We start from the raw sequence: 19618 nt of genomic DNA on the forward strand, positions 1-19618 counted from the left end.
GCCCAATCTCCAGCACCACACAAACCCCCAGAATTGCTGAGAATGCATCCCCCCAAACAAAGGGGGTGAAGTACCATTGCAGTTCAAATACTATGATCTGATAAACAGAGTTAATGCAACCTCTCAGGACCAGAGAAGCAAAAGGTCTTGAAAGCTCCCTTTCAGTCAAATAAATAAATATATAATTTATATATAATATACATAATTTATAAGTTATGACACATGCACAAACACACATTTGAAAAAAATTTACAGCCGGCCAACATTACTCAGTTTAATTAAATGAATTTCTGAGTTTGAGACAAGGTATAACTCACCACAAAAGAAGCCTCAACTTCTACATAGACAGAAAACACTTTCATCATCTCCATCAAGTAGACAATAATCACCAGTATGTATTCTTAGACACAGGGACCCCCAACTTAAACCATATCTCCTCTAGAAAAGCAACTAAGGGGCTGGAGAGATAGTACAGCAGATAAGGCGCTTGCCTCGCACAGAGCGATGTGGTCTCCTGAGTACCACCAGGAGTGATCTCTGAGCACAGAACCAGGACAAAAGCCCGCAGCACTGCTGGATGTGGCCCAAACACAAAACCAAAACAAACAAAAGTAGTTGAACACATGTCTTCCCGGATGAAACCATTAGCATTTTTTCACTTCACGGAGTTGGCATCTATGAAGGTGTATCGCGCATTTAGCATTAATCATACCCTGCTTTGAGACATGCTGATTCTTAAATTGTCTCATGTTACATTAGACAAGTTCCTTCAGGGCAAAAAGCTACAGTTCATGCAATTCTCTACCTACAACACACAGTATCCAGAAAGACAGGCATGGAAACAGAGTGGGGAGGGCTGGGCATCACTATCCCACCCAAAGAAACAACTATACTAGAAAAACTATGCTTGGCTTTCCATTTAATTTAGGGCTCTGAGAATGTTTGGATCGGATGCTGTTTTCTCTTTCTTACCTCTTGGTTCTAATCAGTGTTTCCCAAAATAGGTGATGCCACCCTCAGGGAGCACTGGACAAACCCAGGGAGGGCGGTAGGAGAATGACTGGGGAAGGAGGGAGACACTTCTATTTGTTTGCTTAAATATGGGAGATTATAGGGGCTGTTTGTGATGTTTTTAAGGAGAAGGTAGACAAAATAAGTTTGGGAACTTCTGATCTGTAGTAACAAAATGGTCAGAGAGAAAGAGCAGAAGAGAGTGAGAAGAAAGAAAAAGTCTAATCTTGAAACAAATAATGTAGATAATTAGCATTTTTTTGTAACTTTAAAAAAAATTTTATTTTACTGAAACACCGTGAGATAGCTACAAGCTTTCATGTTTGGGTTACAATCACACAATAATCAAACACCCATCCCTCCACCAGTGCGAAAGTAGATAATGGACCAAACATGATGGCCTCTCAATGTCTGTGTTGCAAGCCATGATAATTAGCTTCTGAATAACTGGAAATTGGATAGAAAACTCCCTACTTTTAGACAACAGATTTTAGAGATAAATGTCTAAAGTAAATTGCCCTGAGGTGAAATTCTGATTGCATTTACAGTGTATCTTAACTATGCCTGAACTGTTACCGTTATCTATTTAGACAAGGATTGAGTCTTCAAATGAGCAGATCTGCTCTGTAAATCAGGTACTTAATTAAAGAGCAAAGCTTAGTAGGCTGCAGGGAGAGATTTGTTGAAATGGTGAATTAAACACTATTATAGGAAGAGGTTTTGTTCTATCATTAGTCTACAGAATTTAAGTGAGCCAGCAGTAGTTACCGTTGAAGCATTTTTCTTTTAAGATTCTAGTTTAAGATAAATATTTACTGAGAACCTACAATCCTCATTGTGCTCCTAGACTCCTGGAAAAGGCGGGGTGAAAGGCACAGAAAACAAAGCTATTGTTTTCTTCAGAGACAGTACAGTGGGTAGGGCACTTGTCTTGCATATGCACAATCCGGGTTCGATCCCTGGCATCCCATAAGGTCTCCTGAGCACCAACAGAAGTAATACCTGAGTGCAAAAAGAGGAGTGATCCCTGAGCATCTCTAGATGTGGCCCCCCTAAAATAAATCTAAGAAGAAGAAAAGTTCTATCCCTATAGAATTTTAAGTCTTGTTAAATCTTATAGTATAGTCTCATGGCAATACTTTTACCATTAGTCGTTCTCTGGTCATCCAACTCTACACTCTCCTGTAAGCTGTGTCTTGCTTATCAAACCTCTTCGTGAACACCAAAAGGCTTCCTACACTGAGCAATGTAATCTCTCCACTAATGCAAATCTTTCTACTTGAGCTTAAAGGTCTATTCTCCCAAACTTCCCAAGAAACTTAGTTTTCCATTTCCTTTTAAGTACACTCAAGAGTATTACCCACTAAGTGCACAGACAATTCAATCTTAGCTGACTTCATCCACTATGGTTATAATACATTCTCTGCTAAATTCCTGCAATTTTAAATTAATTTTCCCCTTCCCACTTGTTCCTCAACCTGCTTCCACAAACAAAGCTCTTGGGTCACCAATCACTGGAGGGTGGCTGCAACCTATCTGCATCATCCCTGAATCTGCAAACAGACCCTGGCAATTGTCTCTTGACTGATGACACAAACCCTCTCTAGCATTTCCTTCTTATTTCTTCACTGCTCTGGAACGGTAATTCCTTCTCCACTCAACCATACTCTAAGCATACTTACAAATCTGGAGCCTACATACTTCCACTGCTATAAGTTCTAGATCATAAGCAATTTCCCCCTGGATAATGCAAACGCTTGCCAGATTCACAATGTTGCAACTGAGATAAGGCTCTTTAAATTTCCTCCGAAGTTTACTTCTTCCCCAGAAAATACCATTCAGACTGCCGAGCAGGGTTCAATCCCTTGCACCACATTTGGTCCCTCAAACCCGTCATGAGTAAGCCCTGAGCATCACCACATGTGTCCCCAAAACAAAATACCATTCATTCTTCTATACAAGTCTTAAAATAATTTAGTAATCATCTTTTGACAAATCCCCCATCAAAATACAACCTATCACCAAAGTCTATTTTATCACTAGTTATCTCCCTGCTCCCTAAATTCTTCTCCACCTTCATCATTCTAATACAGGTCGTCATGACTGCAGCCTGCCCGGGTTACTGAAACTACCTCACACAGGACACAGCATCCCTACCAGCGAATGCCACACATGCACTTTCTTCTCCATGCACATAGTTCAACGGCCAGGTTATCAAATTGCCTGTCCCAAAGATGCAAAGTCTCTCAAGGAATGCAAAACATAAATTATATTTTTGTTATTTTCTGTACAACTTATCTGTTCATGGTCCTTCCATTTATCTCTTCCACTAAGAATGAACTTTCCAGGACACAGTTTATTTTCATCACCATTACGGTCCTAAAACAGAGCTGTGGCATGCAACATGTACTCAACAACAGATTTCCTGGACAAGTTTGAAATACAATTTCAAGAAATTTTTGTAAAAATTACATATGCAAATGTAATTTTTACAAAAATTGAACTTTTCATGCAATATTTCCAATATTAAAACAACAAAGACAGACTAAAGTTTTTTAAAATATAGCAAAAATCTGAATTTTATAGATACTGTATTTACTTACCTCCTTGGTCAAAAGTCTTATTTCCTTAATGGAATACAGTCCAAATTCTATTGACACTGTTTGGTCAAAAGCTACTAAATATGATTTTTTTTCTATACAAAATCTACTAAAAGACTTTCAGAGAAATGGCAGTTCTTTTCAATACTCTAAATGTTTATAACTATAAAAAGGCATTTTTAAAAGAATACAAGTGAATAAACATCAACTATCCCATTATATGCAAACTAAATTCTCCCTTAGAAATTTTATTTCTTTTCAATTAAGAAGTATTCTGAGGACTGGACAGTACAAGGATTACAGGTGCTTGTCTTGCATGTGGCCAACCCTGGTTCGTTCCCCAGCACTGCATATGATCCCCCAGCACCAACAGGTGTCATCCCTACACACACAATCAGGGGTAAACCCGAAGCACTGACAGGTGCGGTCCACAACAGAACACAAGAAGCAGTATTCTAGCAGACCAGGTGTTCTGTTTTTGTTTTGTTTTGTTTTGTTTTGAGTCCATCTTTTAAGATTATTTCTCAAATGCCATGAGCAAGTGCTCATATATTTCCTAAAATGTGGATTCTCAGGGCCCTGAAGTACAGATTTTATTTGAGTCAATGTACGATGATGTCCTGAAAGCAGCGACTGAACCTTAAGAAGCACTTCAGTGTGTGCTCATTAGCTAAAGCCCCTGAAACCTTCAACTAATCGTAAAAGATGCTATAAAGCACTGTTGTTTGGGATTAAAAAAACAAACAAAAAATTTCATTTTCTATGTCTTTCATGATTCATTTGCATCATAAAATTACGTGTTATAGCACACAATAAGTATTTCTTGAAGTAGTGAATTAAGTTACATTCATGTATGCCTTATTTACAGTTTGTAAAATTTAACTATTTAATGTAATTATAGATATTAATAGTTCACAATACTTCACAAAGCACACTACTACTTCCAGATGTTCCAACAGCCAAACAAATGTGAAAATCACTGCATAAGGAAATCAATGTTTCATAAAAGATATCCACAGTATCAAGAGGACATGAATGAAACCAAATATGACAGTCCTCATTTCCAAGCATTAAAAATTAAAACAAGCATTATTTCCAGGATTTTTTGTAACAATACAACTTCAAAAGATCATTAGGCCTATGATTTCATCAATCACAATCTTAATTTTATGACAAGTGATAGTTAGATCTCAAATAATCATCCTTCCAAGAAATGGTTTACTTTACCAAGAATATTTCTGCTAATTTTGTTTTTTCATTCAATTGTGTTACTTTTTTTTGAGGGGTGGGTAGTGCAGGGGGCACACTCAGCGGGACTCAGGGATCACTCCTGGTGTGCCTGGGGGCCATATGGGATGCCAAGGCTCAAACTCAGGTCAGCAGCATGCAAGGCAAACACCCTACCCACTGTAGTACTGTTTTACTCCTAAAGTACCCTTCTGGACAAAAAAATAATTTCTTCCTGTCTTAAAAAAACCTACAGATGCCTTCAAAACCAACTGCAGACTTTCTTCCTCTGAGAAATTTAACTATACCCTCCAAACTATACAAACTATACAAAATCTATATCCTTCTCCACAGAACTTCACTCATTTAACAACCTAAGTATACATGGTCATCAGACTAAAACTGACATATATATGCAAATGTACATATATGTTTCAGCTAATTTCCTTATCTAGTTTATAATAATATTATAAACAAGAACAGTTTACAGGTAATGAGTGATGAAGATAAACCAGGCTCTCTTCCAAGCACAGACATGTATTAACTCATTCACTGAATATCTCAACCCAGAAGGGTGATAAATGTTATTTAAAGCACTGCTTCAAGTTGTCTTTGTAAAAACACCCCTCCCCTTGCCTAACAACCCTTGGCCATGACCACCCATTCATGATGGGATAAAGGAAACACTAACATTATCCCAATTATAAATATGGGTGTCTTTGGAGGAAAAAATCCTGGGTGAAATGAGTTTTACCATTTTATATTGCTCTAATTTGGGGGTTTCAGATCTTCTCCTGCAGACAAAGTAATACTTCTTTCTTTTAGTTTATACCCTATTATGAGTGTCCCCAAAATCTCTGCCCTAGGTTTTCTTTTTTTTTTTTCCTTGTTGACAAGATCTAGTTTTGTGGTACAAAGGATCACCACTATCAGATAATTCCTAAACCTACATTTCTAGCCAGAGGTCTCAGCAGACTTTTCTGCTGAGTCCTAAATCTGTGACACCTTTTCAGAGAGGATGTTCTGCTTCTTGGGCTCAGTGTCAAGGATGGAAGTAATGCCCTTTCCCTCAATCAAGTGTGTCCTGCTATATTGTTAATCCATTTTCCAGTTTACACCACCTCAACGCCTTGAGCCAAACTGGCATCCAAGTGAATGACTGAAGTAAGCACTCTACACCAAATCTGTCCATCCAATCTTAAAAGAGAGCACTGCCTCTGTTTCATTCCTATTTCTCACTCAGCCGATGAGTAAAACATTAAAACTTTTCCTTCAAAGCTGTACTGTTCGAAAGCTCACAGGTCCACATCATGAGAACATGTGCGGTGTTCAACAACAAGTTGTATGTGTAGACCAACTCCACGATTCTGCTTTCATTAGCTAAAACCAGAAAGTAGCCATGGGAGCTCTGACAAAATTACTTTATCTTATATTTTATCCTCCCAAGCAGTGCCCTGGAGGTGTGGGGTCCCTGAAGATGATTCACAGCCAAGCAGGCTCTGAGTGCAGCAGAAGAGCTCTGGGAAATGATGCTGCCCAAGGTCTGCAGTGTCCAGGATGTCCACACAGTGCAGGGGACCTCCAGGGCCACCCCGTTAGTGCTTAGAAGCATCTTGGGCTGCACCTGGTGATGTGAGGGACCATATGATGCCAAGAACCAAACCTGGATGGGGTGTGTGCCTGGAATGTGCCCTAACTATACTATCTTCCAATCCCTGAACAAAGTTTTACATTGTTCCTGTTCTTAATTATGTATTGTTTAACTTATGAGTATTTGATATAAGACGGGATAAAGGAATAGAAAGGTACAAATTCTCCAAAACACCACAAACCATCAATAAACACCTGAAAAGATGTGCAACCTCATTAAGAAAATTTTTTTTAATGAATGCTTTTGTTTTTTTGGGGGGGAAGAGTTGTTTGTTTTGCTTTGTGGGCCATACCTGGTGATGCTCAAGGCTTACTCCTTCCTCTGCACTCAGGGATCTTTGAGGAGCTACAGCAATACACAGTGGGTAGGGCACTTGCCTTTCCTACAGCTCGTCTGGTTCACTCCCCTTCCCCCCCCATCCATATGGTCCTCCAGCCCCATCAAGAGTAATCCCTGAATGCAGAGCTAGGAGTGAGTCCTGGGCACCACCAGGTGTGGCCCACACCCACCCCTGCCCTGCTCAAAAGAAGAAACTTTGAGACATATTTCTCCCATCAAACTAGAGAAGATTTTAAAAGTCTGAAAATATTACGCTGGCAAGTGTGTGGGAAAGCAAACATTTGTTCCATAGCAAATTTAAGAGAACAAATCAGCTTTGTGGAGAATATTTGAAAATAATTATCAAAAATGGTAACATACAGGCTTTCTTATGCTATAATTCCACATCTACAAACACATTCTACTCTACAGAACATGTACATAACATTTGTAAAACTGAGTAAATTGCATATGCTTCCAATTAGGAAACTGGTTAAATAATGACGCATCCATAAAAAGCTACATGGTGGCTTTTTCCACCGTGGAGAAGCCAGAGCTCTTTCATGAACATGCATCACTCCTCTTCTCTCTCATCACAAATCTCTCTAAATTTCTCTTGATAAAAACTATTTTGTTTTACAGGAAGAAAAAGGAATATCACATGGCTATCAAACAGCTGTGATAAATGTGTATAACTCAAATGGACAAATAAACTAAAACCAATATGGAGGACAATACACACAACAAAATCGAACTTTAAATTTTGTTAAATGTATACTATCTATGTTAAATACTTAATTGCATAAGAAACAGAAAACCCACTGCTATTGTAAGTGGTTGTTCCTGGGAAAAGGGTGGGAGTCTGTATGAATTCACCTTTTATTTTACTTACGGTTTGAAATGTCATAGTAACTTCCACGCCACCTCACCACCATTTTTAAAAAAAATAATAAAATCAGCTTCCTGGCTAGAGAGGCAAACACCAGCAGAGAGGGGATCCAGACGGGATCCAAACGGATCCATCTCACCTTCCATTTCCCTTCCTCTCACCCAACCTGTTCACCTGAACCCACGGTAATGTGAGGTGGGATGAGACTCCAGAGATTTCTGAGGAAAAAACGTTGCTCCTAGATTACAACTATACCTATAGGTACAAAGAGTTTTGTTAAAAAAAAAAAAGTGGGGGTAGGGGGCGTGGATGCAGAAGCAGGCAATTTCAATTAGCAGTGATGGAGAGGGAACAACACTTTCCTTAACCTAGCTAATGACTTCTGTTTCAGGGAAGACTTTTGCCTTCCTATGCTTAAATCTTCTTACAGGGGCCAGAGTGACAGGACAGCAGGTAGGGCACTTGCCTTGCGTGCAGATGACCCCGGTTGGATCCTTGGCATCCCACATGGTCCCCCAGCCTCCAGCTATGGCTCAATAACAACTTCTTACTTACATTAATAATTACATTAAGAATAAAACACTTCTTACAAAGGCCACACTTGATATAGCTACAGGTTGTCACAAGAGTTGTACAGCCCACTTCTGATCATCCATGGGTCTAGAAATCAAGTGATAAACTTTGTTACAACTACATCAAACAGAAAGAAAAACAAGCACCTTTAGGGCTCAGGAAATATATCTAATTTGATGCACAGACTTTAAAAGTTCTTTTTCTTATCCCATAATCTTCTGGAGAGGAGAGTGCCTGAGAGCTGACTGTTCGACGTGGGCAAGGAACTGCTGAAAAGGGATGCTGCCCCCAAGAAAACACACACAATCCCTTGGATAGGCACCACCATGCAAGTTTAAAAGCAAGCAATAACCCCACCTCAAATTTCAAGTGCTTTCAAGATTTAACCAAACTGATTCTGACTTTAGTTGTGACTTTGCAGGTTACGCCAGGAGATGGCCCGGTGGCAGAAGATACCCGAGGCTGTGGGTCTGCTCCCTGGTGCCACCAGGCGCCAAGCTGTCTGAGACCCCAGCACCCAGCAAAGTGTGAGAGCCCCTGCACAAAGCCACATGTGAACTGAAACATGTGACGCCTGGCAAGCACCACAGTGAAAATGTGTGAACAGTGCAGCCCGAGGGAGAGGCCAGGCAAACACCTCACCCCCACCCTCCCACCCCCATCTGAGAGGAAGCGTAAAGAGCTACCAATGAAACAGGGGAGGGTGAGGCCGATGGCACAGTGGAGAAAACACTTGCCTTGACCAAGGCAGACCAGGGTTCCATCCCTGGCACCGAGTATGGTGCTCTGAGTGCCACCAGGTGTGATGCCTAAGCACAGAGTCAAAAGTAAAAAAGAAGGCAGGCGCGTGCTCGCCCTCTCTCTCTTTCTCTCTCTCTCTCTTTCTCTCTCTCTCTCTCTCACACACACACACACACACACACACACACACACAAAGTGCATATGAGGTGGGCTTTTTCTTTTCAATCTGTAGCTGAAAAATATTTTGTAATATGATTTAAAATTTTCACTCTGTTCTGGATTCCTCCATAAGTTTTACTGGCTATTACGGACAAACAGTAACTGCCGAAAAACCAGTACAATCAATCTCCGGATTTCCTGAAATCATGCAATTTCTTTCTATACCCCAGATAACCCCATTATTAGCAATTCTCATCTACTCAAACATTCCAGTAATCATTTCACTTACAGGAAATGAAAAATAACTTCCTCTGAGAATTCTGTTTTACTGACTTGGTAAAACTAAGTTAGAACTGCTCTAACTTAAATTAGGAGAGAGAGTAGAACCAAATCTAGGAGGGGAAGCAGAGCCACTATCCGATTAAGAGGAACATGCCAAAAAAACCCTGTAATTTGTTTTTCTTCCTACAATAGTAATGACATTTTCTCCCCCCAAACCAAGTCGCCTATTATTTAGGGCTATGTCTTACCTTTGCTAACAAATCAAGTTTCCCTAAGAATAAAAAAATCATCTTAGTATCTCTACAATATATAGCTTTGTACATAATTAGTCCTCAAAGATGTTTACAAGTTGACAAAATTACCTAGATACAAAAGAACCGGTAGGCATGGTGTGACACATGCATTCGGAGAGGTGTGAACCTCTATTCATGAAATATATGCAGGGATGAAAACCAGTAGAGAACAAACGGATGTAACCTTCAGTAAATGAAAAGGACCTGTCCAACTGACAGAAAAATTAAATTTATAATTTTTTGCCATAAAACAGTTTCTGAAAGGTATTTCTCATGGTTCTTTTTAAAATAAAAAGCTAAGGCAATCTAAATTTGAGACTTCTCAACTGCTCTTACCATCTCCACAAGGAAAATACTGATTTCAGTCAAATGACACATCTTTTTCTCTTCTCTTCTGCCTCTCCTTCCCCTTCTTTCTTTGCCTAAGAACTCAGAAGGTGACTCAAGGGCCACGGGATAGTAAAGGGATTAAGGAGCATGCCTGTGTATGCAGCCAACCTGCACTCAACATGGTTCCCAGAGCTTAGCAAGAGGCAGCATTGCACTGTAGCACTGTCGTCCTGTTGTTCATCGATTTCCTTGAGCAGACACCAGTAATGTCTCCATTGTGAGGCTTGTTGTTACTGTTTTTGGCATATCAAATACGCCACAGGTAGCTTGCCAGGCTCTGCTGTGCGGGCGGGATACTCTCGGAGCTTGCCGGGTTCTTGGAGGAATCGAACCCAGGTCGGCCTGAGAAATCCCTCAGCCCCAAAGGGCTGCTCAGGGCAAGTCCTGGGCCTGAGCAAATCACAGAATTGAAATTTGGTGCCAGTTGAGAATACCCCACTGTGTTGGGGGTGGGGGTGACTATGAATCCCTTCAAGAATCTCAGAAAGGAACTCAAAAGCTGTTCATTTCAACAAAAGTCTGTAGCCTGACTGATTTACTTTTCACCTTTTCCAGTCTAAGACTGCACATCTAATGTTCAACACACCTCAAGCACCTTGAGAATCACACGATTTCTGATGGCCAAATCTTCAGCTCTCTAATTGGCTCTGATGCTATTTTGCACATATGATCTACCTCTCAATCTCACAGCTTTCAGAGGTAGAGAAAGACGACACAGAAGGTACCTTTAGATTACCTACTCTTAGGCAGCTCCCCTATTCAATTTACACATGAAACAAAAGCAGTGGGACATGCATTTTAAGATAATACCGTCAAGGGGCCAGGGCAACACAGTGAAGACACTTTGTCTTGAACTCAGCAGACCTGGGTTAGATCCCTGCATTCCATATGGTCTCCCAAGCCCTGCCAGGAGTGATCCCTGAGCACTGAGCCAAGTATAAATCCTTAGCACCGCCAGGTGTGGCTAATAATAATAATAATAATAATAATAATAATAATAATAATAGTTTTAACATGAAATTATCTAGAAAAAAATTACAAAAGTGTGAGTCAGTAATACTGGTCTTCATGATATCATTATTTTTCAACGACTAATGAAATCCTGACTCACATACACACAAAAATGGTCTTTATATCAATAATCCCATATGAGCGAATCCACAACATAGAAGAGAAATACAATATGCAGAAAATGTTTATTACATTCTTTACTATGTCAAAGTATTGAAAATGCCACAATCCACCATCAGAGGATAAATAATTAGCAGCAGCATACAGTAAAGAGGGGAGGTTTTGAAGAAGGAAGACCTGGATTCTAATGCCAACTTCTTCCACAGGAAAGCTGAGACCAATGGCAAGAGTTCGCTTTATATATGAGATGCATTTACCTTGTCTGTAGAACGGAGTCATGTTCATATCTTCACCGGGATGTAAAGTAGTAAATGTGTGTAGAAGAACGTGACAACTGCCTGGACCTCAGTGTTCATTCAATACTATTTTTACTGGTCACATTTAATGTTATTTTCATTCACTGGAATACCATACACCTTAACGGTTACAGGAAACTCTCTATGTCCCCGAGTGAAAAAGAGCTGCCACACATCACGGAACAGAAGCGAGTTGTGAACAGGGACCAGTGATTCGGCTTGGCAGCACACACATCGCTGACACGAGTCAGGTGCTGAGTGTGTATCCCTAATGGTGGCAGGTGTGATCACCAGCACCCAAGAACAAACCAAACCTACTACTGCACAAAAAGAAGTGGTTGTTGATGCTGCTGATATGTGAAAACATAAAGCTATGCATATACATAAACTTCAGAGGGGAAAGTACCAAAAGGTGGGTTTAATGGGCTTTAAAGGTTTGGGGGAGTATCCAACAGCACTTAGAGGAGATGCCCATTCACACTTGCGAACTACACAGTGCCAAGGATAAATCTGGGGCTCTCACTTGGGAAGCATGGCTATTTTTTGAGCCATTTCCTGGTTACTTAAAAGAGGTTATTTCTGGGTGAAAAAGTAAATCTGTTCATAGAGATTATGAAATGTTTTCCTTCGTGTACTTCAATTACTATTTTAATTCAATAAACATTTAAACTAAAATCGTGACTTAGATGTAATGTGGCAACAACAAAAAAGACATGCTATTAAGTGAAAACATTTGCAAAGTTGTAGACATACCATGACTCAATGCAAAACATGCCATGTCAAGCACCCTGAAGAGAGGCACCAAAATCACTTTCTTATCTCTACTTAAAATTTAATTCTTAATTGAGATTCTTTTCACTCTAAGTGAATTCAAAAAGTGAATTACATTTTAATATTACTGTTTGTTCACCTCTGCTTCCTGACAAAGCCTTTTTTGAAAGAAAATTATTTTTTAGGCTACACTAGCAGTGCTCAGGGCCTATTGTGGGGTCTGTGCTCAGGGATCACTCCTGGTGGCGCTGGGAGAATCACATAATGGTGCCAGGATCAAACTCAGGTCTGTCCGGTGCAAGGCAAATACCCTATCCACTGTCCCTGACACTGTACTCTCTCTCTCTAGCCCCCAGAGTCATTTTTTAAAATGTTAAATACAAGACATTTTCTCATTTCACTTAGTTCTATGGTCAAGATGATTTTGCCTATCATCATTTCATCCTATTTCATGGCTGATGCAATTTTAGGTAGAAGCCAAAAATAACTACTAATGGGATATTAAATACCTACTAATGGGGTATTTAACCCACAGAAGTCACCAGTAAAACAGAATGGGGTGGGAGAACACAACTAAATAAATAGAATCTCCATATTCTGAGATTAATGTTACTCAATATTTTTCACTGTCACAGAAAAATCATTAAATCAATTTAAAAAGAAAATGTTTTTCCAAAAATGAACTTAAATTGTCTATTTTTTAAGTATGTCAAGAGGACTGGAGAGATAGCTTAAAGGATGTTTTGCATGTGAAGGGCCCAGGTTCAATACCCAGTGCCACATGGTCTCCTGGACAATCCCAGGAGTGACCCAGAGTACCAAGCTCAGGGCAGTGCCTGAGCACTGCCAGATATGGCCAAAAAACAAAGTTCATAGAGAAACATTAAAGTAATTCTACAAAGCTATAGTGTTTTACAGTTAATTTTTAAAATTACATTTCATTTTACTGACAATCCAATTAGGTAAGCAAAGTAATATTCCTGTCTGCCTTGATAAATATACATCCCCAGCAGATAGATGGGGTGGGATAGAACTATGAATCATATACCAAAACCTCTCCCTCCCTAGCTTAAGTCTTTTCTCACTTTTCAACACCACATATCTGCTTGGATATGATTTACTAAGAGCACCCATACTCCTTACCTCCTCGGATAACCCTGGAAACCTAGAACTACGGCACCTCATGGCGTTAGGCAGATAGTTCTGGGCATTAGTCCCTAGTCACTAAGATCACTTATCTTTCCAAAGATGACAAAACCAATAAACAGCAAAACTGCGGCATATCCACGGGAGGATGAACAAACTCTTAAGGAAAACAGAGTGACTGAAAATAATGAAGGGTAGTTGAGAAAGGAGAAGTGAAGAGCTGCAAGCTCCCCACCCATGGACACATTCTGTCACCAGACACTTAAAAGAAACACCACACAAAGGAACAGACTGGAGCTATATGGCCCCAAAAGTTACAAAGAAAAATGAAGACTATTCAACAATTCTTTACTGGTTTTCTCCTCTGGGCCAGAGTGCTAATGCCACACTCAGTATACAAAGTTGTGTAAGAGAAACCTACTCTCCATGCAGAGGAAACAAGGAAGGAACTGCAGAGACACAGAAAACTACAGGAATCTAAGAGAACGATGACGCCAATGTTCTTTGGGGGAGAGCGCTAGGAGAAAAAACTTGACTCAACAGATGTGGCGGGGTTTCAGAAGCAGGTAAGGTGGGATGTGGCAAGAACAAAGAAAAACGGTGTGAGCAAAAGCACAGAATCCAGAGTGTTAGAACATCAGGCACATATTAGCAGTACCAAGACCTGAGGTTTTAAATCAAAGATGGGGAAATCAGTGGTAAAGAATACCAAAACCTCCAAGCTAGACAGAGATTTAGGCTCTAATACTCAAAGTTATGGCACACTAGTAAGAGACTGTGGCAGAACTGAGGAAGGAAGGGAGGAAGGGAGGAAGGAAGGGAGGAAGGGAGGAAGGAAGGAAGGAAGGAAGGAAGGAAGGAAGGAAGGAAGGAAGGAAGGAAGGAAGGAAGGAAGGAAGGAAGGAAGGAAGGAAGGAAGGAAGGAAGGAAGGAAGGAAGGAAGGAAGGAAGGAAGCTCATTCCAGTAGGAGGGCTGGTTTCTTGAGGGTAAGAGTGGTGAAAGGATGGTCATTATGTATTCACTATTGTTAGTCTAGCGGGGTAATTATAAAATAAAGCTTCAGGTTCAAGACTAGGAGGCAAAAAGCAAACAGAACTAGTGACTATGAGAAGGAGGGAAAGGAAAAGTTGCAGGATAATTTCCGGATCTCAGCTAGCGAGTGGCGAACGGTACTGCCCAAGGCAGGTCACGCAGGAAGACGGGTTTCTGCAAGCACTCAGTGTAAGAGCCCCGGGGAAGACACGGCTGTTATGGTCTGGAGAAAGGGGAAAGGGAAGCAGGGTAGATTTTAGCTTTGGTCTCGTGTCACTCAGCAACACTGAGTGACTGAGTGACACTTGAAGAGTGAACCAGGAGAGTCATTAGCTGACAGTAACAATTCAGAATCAGATCCACTTTAGATACCAATATTTAATGAGGGAGTGAAAGAAAATCCAGAGAGCAAATGGAATAATGATAGGATGATGCCAAAACATGCTATGTAAAGCCAAGTTTACTAACAGAAATTATTCCAAAATAGAACATTTAATGAGGCAATGAATCACATCATCAAGTAAATGACTCCGGCTGACAAAGCCTTCTATTCAAGATGCTGAGAGAATTCTTACATTAAATGAGAAAAATAGCTACATGGCACATCTATAAAATCTTGGGCAAGACTGACCCTAAAATCATTATGTCATTTTGTCAAATACTAATCACAATAATACATGAGATTATTATAAATTTTGGGGCTTTTAAAGGACTCTATATATACATAGCACTGTCGTCTCATTGTTCATCAATTTGCTCGAGCAGGCACCAGTAACGTCTTCATTGTGAGACTTGTTGTTACTGTTTTTGGCATATCAAATACACCACGGGTAGCTTGCCAGGCTCTGCCATGCAGGCAGGATACTCTCGGTAGCTTTCTGGGCTCTCTGAAAGGGAAGGAGGAATCAAACCTGGGTCATCGGTGTGCAAGGCAAACCCCCTACCTGCTGTGCTATCACTCACTTCAGTCCCTATATATACATTCATTTCATAAACTCATGAGCAACCAACATTAGATTAAATCGGTGAACTAGTTTAGCTCTTATGGTACTAAAAGTTGAAGAAAAGAGTATAAATAACTGCCCTGTGTCAAATTCAAGCTAATTTCAAACTCAAGATAGTGTCAAATGAAATTAACACTATCTTGCTTCATAGTCAAAACAATAGTACAAGTGGGAAGGGAGCCTGCCTTGCTGACAGCTGACCAGATTTGGCCCCCTGAGACCTGTCAGGACAAACAAAAAACAGTATCTCTCTCATTTCTGCATCCCAGCCCCACACCCTCTGCCATTTCTTAACCCCTCTGCTCTGACTAAAGACCCACAGTGCCTGGGTTGTTCACACAAGCCATGTTCCCCCTGGTCCCCTAAGTATGTTCTTTAGTAACCTGCTCTCTCCTTCCTTAAACCAAATTATTTCCATTCCTCCACTATTGCTGACCATGTTCTATCGCCATTCCTTTTGTCTGGATCCTTCTCCTGCCTACCCTAAACTGGAAGAACATTCCGCTTATCTTGCCATACTACACCCCTACCTTTCTTCTTTTACTGTCAAATGTCTCCATCCACCTATTTAATGCAACCAACCACCTATGGGGGAGGTGTGAGGGGGGATGCAAAGACCTTCTACAAAAGTTAAAAAAAATAGAACCACTGATAAATGATATCTGGCTTACTGACAACTTGTTTTAGTTGTCACTCAATTCTTAATTCCCTGATCTCTCTGTAATTTATGCCAGAACTGACCAGTCCCTCCTTATTGCAGTTGCTCCTTTTGCTTTTAAAAATGAACCACGATAGTTTGTGGAAAGTACTAGGGCAAGATTCAGATTTGTGTTCTATACCCGAAGGAAACTAGTAATTAGCTGTAGGTCTCCCCACTCCACTTCAAGTCAGCCCTCCAATTTTATTCTAAAATGCCCTCACACACAGAGGTTAGGTCCAAACAGCAGGCACTTTCCCCAAACTCCTTCTCCTTATCACCATCACCAATTCAGTAATTAGTCGCTGAATGACTATTCCTACCCACACACCAGACTGTGTGCCTCATGAAGGCAGAGCGACTATTCCAGAAACGCTTTGCGCCTCATCAGAACAAAATCAAAGTCCATCAGTTACATTAATATGAATCAAGGAGTTACCATCACCTCCCCCGGACAGTTTATTATTTTTAACTACATAAATTACTACACTCTTTTTTGTTCTTACAAAGTTACTGACACATTGTAAACAGTAACTCCACCAATTACCTAAGATATGAAATACAAAACTTGACAGGCAAAAATCAAGAGAGTTTGGGAGAACTTGTCTTCGAAAATATTTTTCTGGCCCATCCACGGAGAATAGAGTGAGCTGGATGGGAATGCATATTTCTTTCCTTTTGGGGGGTAGGGGGAGGTCACACTTGGCAATACTCAGAGCATACTACTCCTGGCGGTGCTTGGGGGACCATATGGGATGCCAGGGATCAAATCCGGGTGGGCCACATACAAAGCAAACGCCCTACCAGCTGTACTATCACTCCAGTCCGGAGAATGTGTATTTCTCTGTGCCCTGGGAGAGTGGGAGTGAGAGACTGATATACTACGCAAATACTTTGGATGATGCCCTTAAATTGTAGAGTTTTTGACATGGCAAAAATCACCACACACATATGTTCTGTATAAAAAATCAAAAGAAAATTTACCAACCAAGTTCTGTTGTCGCATGCTTTCAAATATCTCATTAAAAATCAGGGAGAACAAGCAGTGGCTTAGTGATTTAGAAGCTGCCACGCGCCTCATCAAATATTTCAAATGCAAGAATTTCAGATCCCTCTGCAAGTAGGTGAAAGTTTTGCTAAGTTTTATGATATGCCACCTTGGTCGAACAATTCAAACAGATAACACACTGATTTCTCCTTCCACTGCTGAGCGTGTCCAGCAAGGTCTTTCCAGCTAAGCTTGGCTTGTTAATCGGCCCCCTTTACATGCTGATTTCAGTATCCCCCCACCTCTGAAAATGACTTGAAACATTTCTATACTGCCACCTGAAAAACGGTACAAGCCGTCAATGCGGGTAGGTCAAGAGGGGTTAACGGGCTGGAAACGGAGCTGGAATCCCAGGGAAGCAACCTTTCCTAACGGAAACACAAGATATAATCACTCCGAGTCCATCGTGAAGTCAACACCGGCGGCCACGAGGGGCCAATTGTATCCCCTCTGGCCATCCCCTCCTTCTGCAGCCGCGGAGCTCCAGTCCGTGCACGATTCCCTCCGGAGAGCTCGTCCCGGGCCTCCGCGGGGGAATCCCAGGGCAGAGAACGCGGAGGACAGGCCCCCTCCCCCCTCGCCTGGAAATTAATGAATCGGCCGTACAGATTGTTTATTTAATGAGGTGTGTAGTGGCCTCTACTGGTGCTTGTGTGCGCACAAGAATGTCCCACTCTTACAAGTGGGATGAGCCTGGGGGGAGGGGAGCGCGGCGAGGGGTGAACCTGCCCTCGGGTACAAAGCGCGCCACGAGCCCCCCGAGCCCCCGACGCGCCCCCGAGCCGCCCCTCCCCCGGCGGAGCCCGCCCCGCCGACATCCCTCTCGGGCCCGCGCGAGCCCCGTCCTCCGGGGCGACCCGGGAGCCGCGAAGTTCCCGCACGTTTCCCGCAGGATCCTCCACGAAACAACAACAACAACAACAAAAAGCAGCAGAAGCGGCGCCGCGGCCGGCGCGAGTGCGGGAGCCGGTGTGGGCCCGGGTGCCGCGCCCCCGCCCCCACCCGCGCCGCCCGGCCCGCGCGCCCCCCGCGGCCGCCGCTTACCTGGGGACTGCGGCGGGGTCCTGGCGGCCGCCGCGCCCGGCGCCCGGCGCGCGAGCAGCAGCGGCAGCAGCAGCAGCAGCAGCCGGCGGAGCCGGGACGACGTGCCCGGGAGCCTTCGGGCGCCCCGCGCCGCCGCCATCTCTCCCCGCCAGCGGCCGCGGCGGGCGGCAGCGCCGCGGAGCCCGGCGCCTGCTTCCCTCGGCGCGCCCGGCCGGCCCCGCGCCGCAGCCTCCAGCCCGGCCCGGCCCGGCCCGCGCGGCCCCTCTCGCGGGAGGGGAGACTCGGGGGCGCCTCCCTCCTGCAGCGGGGCGGAGAGGGGAGAGAGCGGGGAGAGACAGGGGGGAGAGGGAGGGGGGGCGCAGTCAGTACATTCCGCGGCCGGGGGGGCGGCTCGGGCTCCAGGTTCCAGGCGCCGCCACCCGCCGCCGACTCCGGCTCCACACACCCGCGCGAGGGGGGCGGAGACCGCAGGCGGCGGGGGCGGGGGGCGGGGGCCCCGGACGCGCAGCCCCCGCGCACGCGCACGCGCGCGCCGGCCTCGCCGCCACCCCGGACCCGGCGCGCGCGCGGCCCAGCCCCGCTCCAATCCCGGCCGCCGCCTCGCGGCCCGCGCGCCCGCCTCGGCCGCTCCCCTCCCCCCCGGCCCGGAGCCGCGGAGGGGCGCGGGGCGCGCGCGCCGGGCGCTCGGGCTGCTGGCGTCAGGGAAACCCCGGAGAAGCCGAGCCCCCGCCGCCGCCGCCTCCCCGTCCTCCGCAGCCCTCGGCCCCCGCGAGCCCCCGCACTCTCACCTCCTCGGGCCGCCGAGACCTGGAGGCCGAGCTGGCACGCACCGCGCTTCGCAGCCCGCGCGCGGGGCCTCTATATAGGGCCGCGGAGGAACCCGAATGGCCTCCGGGAGGAAACCGGGGTGCGCCCAGGGTCGGCGCGGGGATTTATGTGCTCGCCAAAAACAATAGCCGGCGCGCCCGGCGCTGGCGGGGACCTGGCACGCTTCCCCGGGGAGGGGGCCCGCCGCGCGCCTCTGACCTCCCGCTTCCAGGCCGGCCCGGCCCGGGGCCCGCACACCCACCCGCGCCGCTGGGCCCGGGGCCAGCGGGTCCCGGCGCAGACAAAGGTGCCCGCTCGGCGGGGGCGCGGGCCGAGCCCCGGACTCCCCGCGGCCGAGCCTCCGCCGGCGGCTGGAACCTTTCACCTCCGCCTCTGCGGGACGCTCGGCGGTTTCCTAAATGGAAAACGCGTCTTTGATCAGTAAACAGGGTGCCAGAGGGATGGGCTTTAAGAAAAAAAAAAAACCACAGACTTGGTAATACTGGG

The 19618-nt window shown here is 44.1% G+C and overlaps 1 protein-coding gene across 5 annotated transcripts in view; it reads right to left on the reverse strand.

The window, feature by feature from the left end:
• Positions 1-19223, reverse strand: part of NEO1 (neogenin 1) — a 171301-nt gene extending 152078 nt beyond the window's left edge. For 4 of the 5 annotated variants that reach the window (XM_055130591.1, XM_055130592.1, XM_055130589.1 and 1 more), the window contains exon 1: positions 18305-18808. In XM_055130591.1, coding sequence (XP_054986566.1) covers positions 18305-18443 — 139 coding nt within the window. In that variant the 5' untranslated portion in view covers positions 18444-18808. Of the gene's footprint in view, positions 1-18304; positions 18809-19092 lie in introns of those variants that run through there. The other variant, XM_055130593.1, reaches the window with a different exon arrangement.
• Positions 19224-19618: the final 395 nt, after the last annotated feature.

Source organism: Sorex araneus, chromosome 3 (assembly GCF_027595985.1).
Source record: "Sorex araneus isolate mSorAra2 chromosome 3, mSorAra2.pri, whole genome shotgun sequence".
In the NCBI taxonomy this organism is placed as follows: Eukaryota; Metazoa; Chordata; class Mammalia; order Eulipotyphla; family Soricidae; genus Sorex; species Sorex araneus.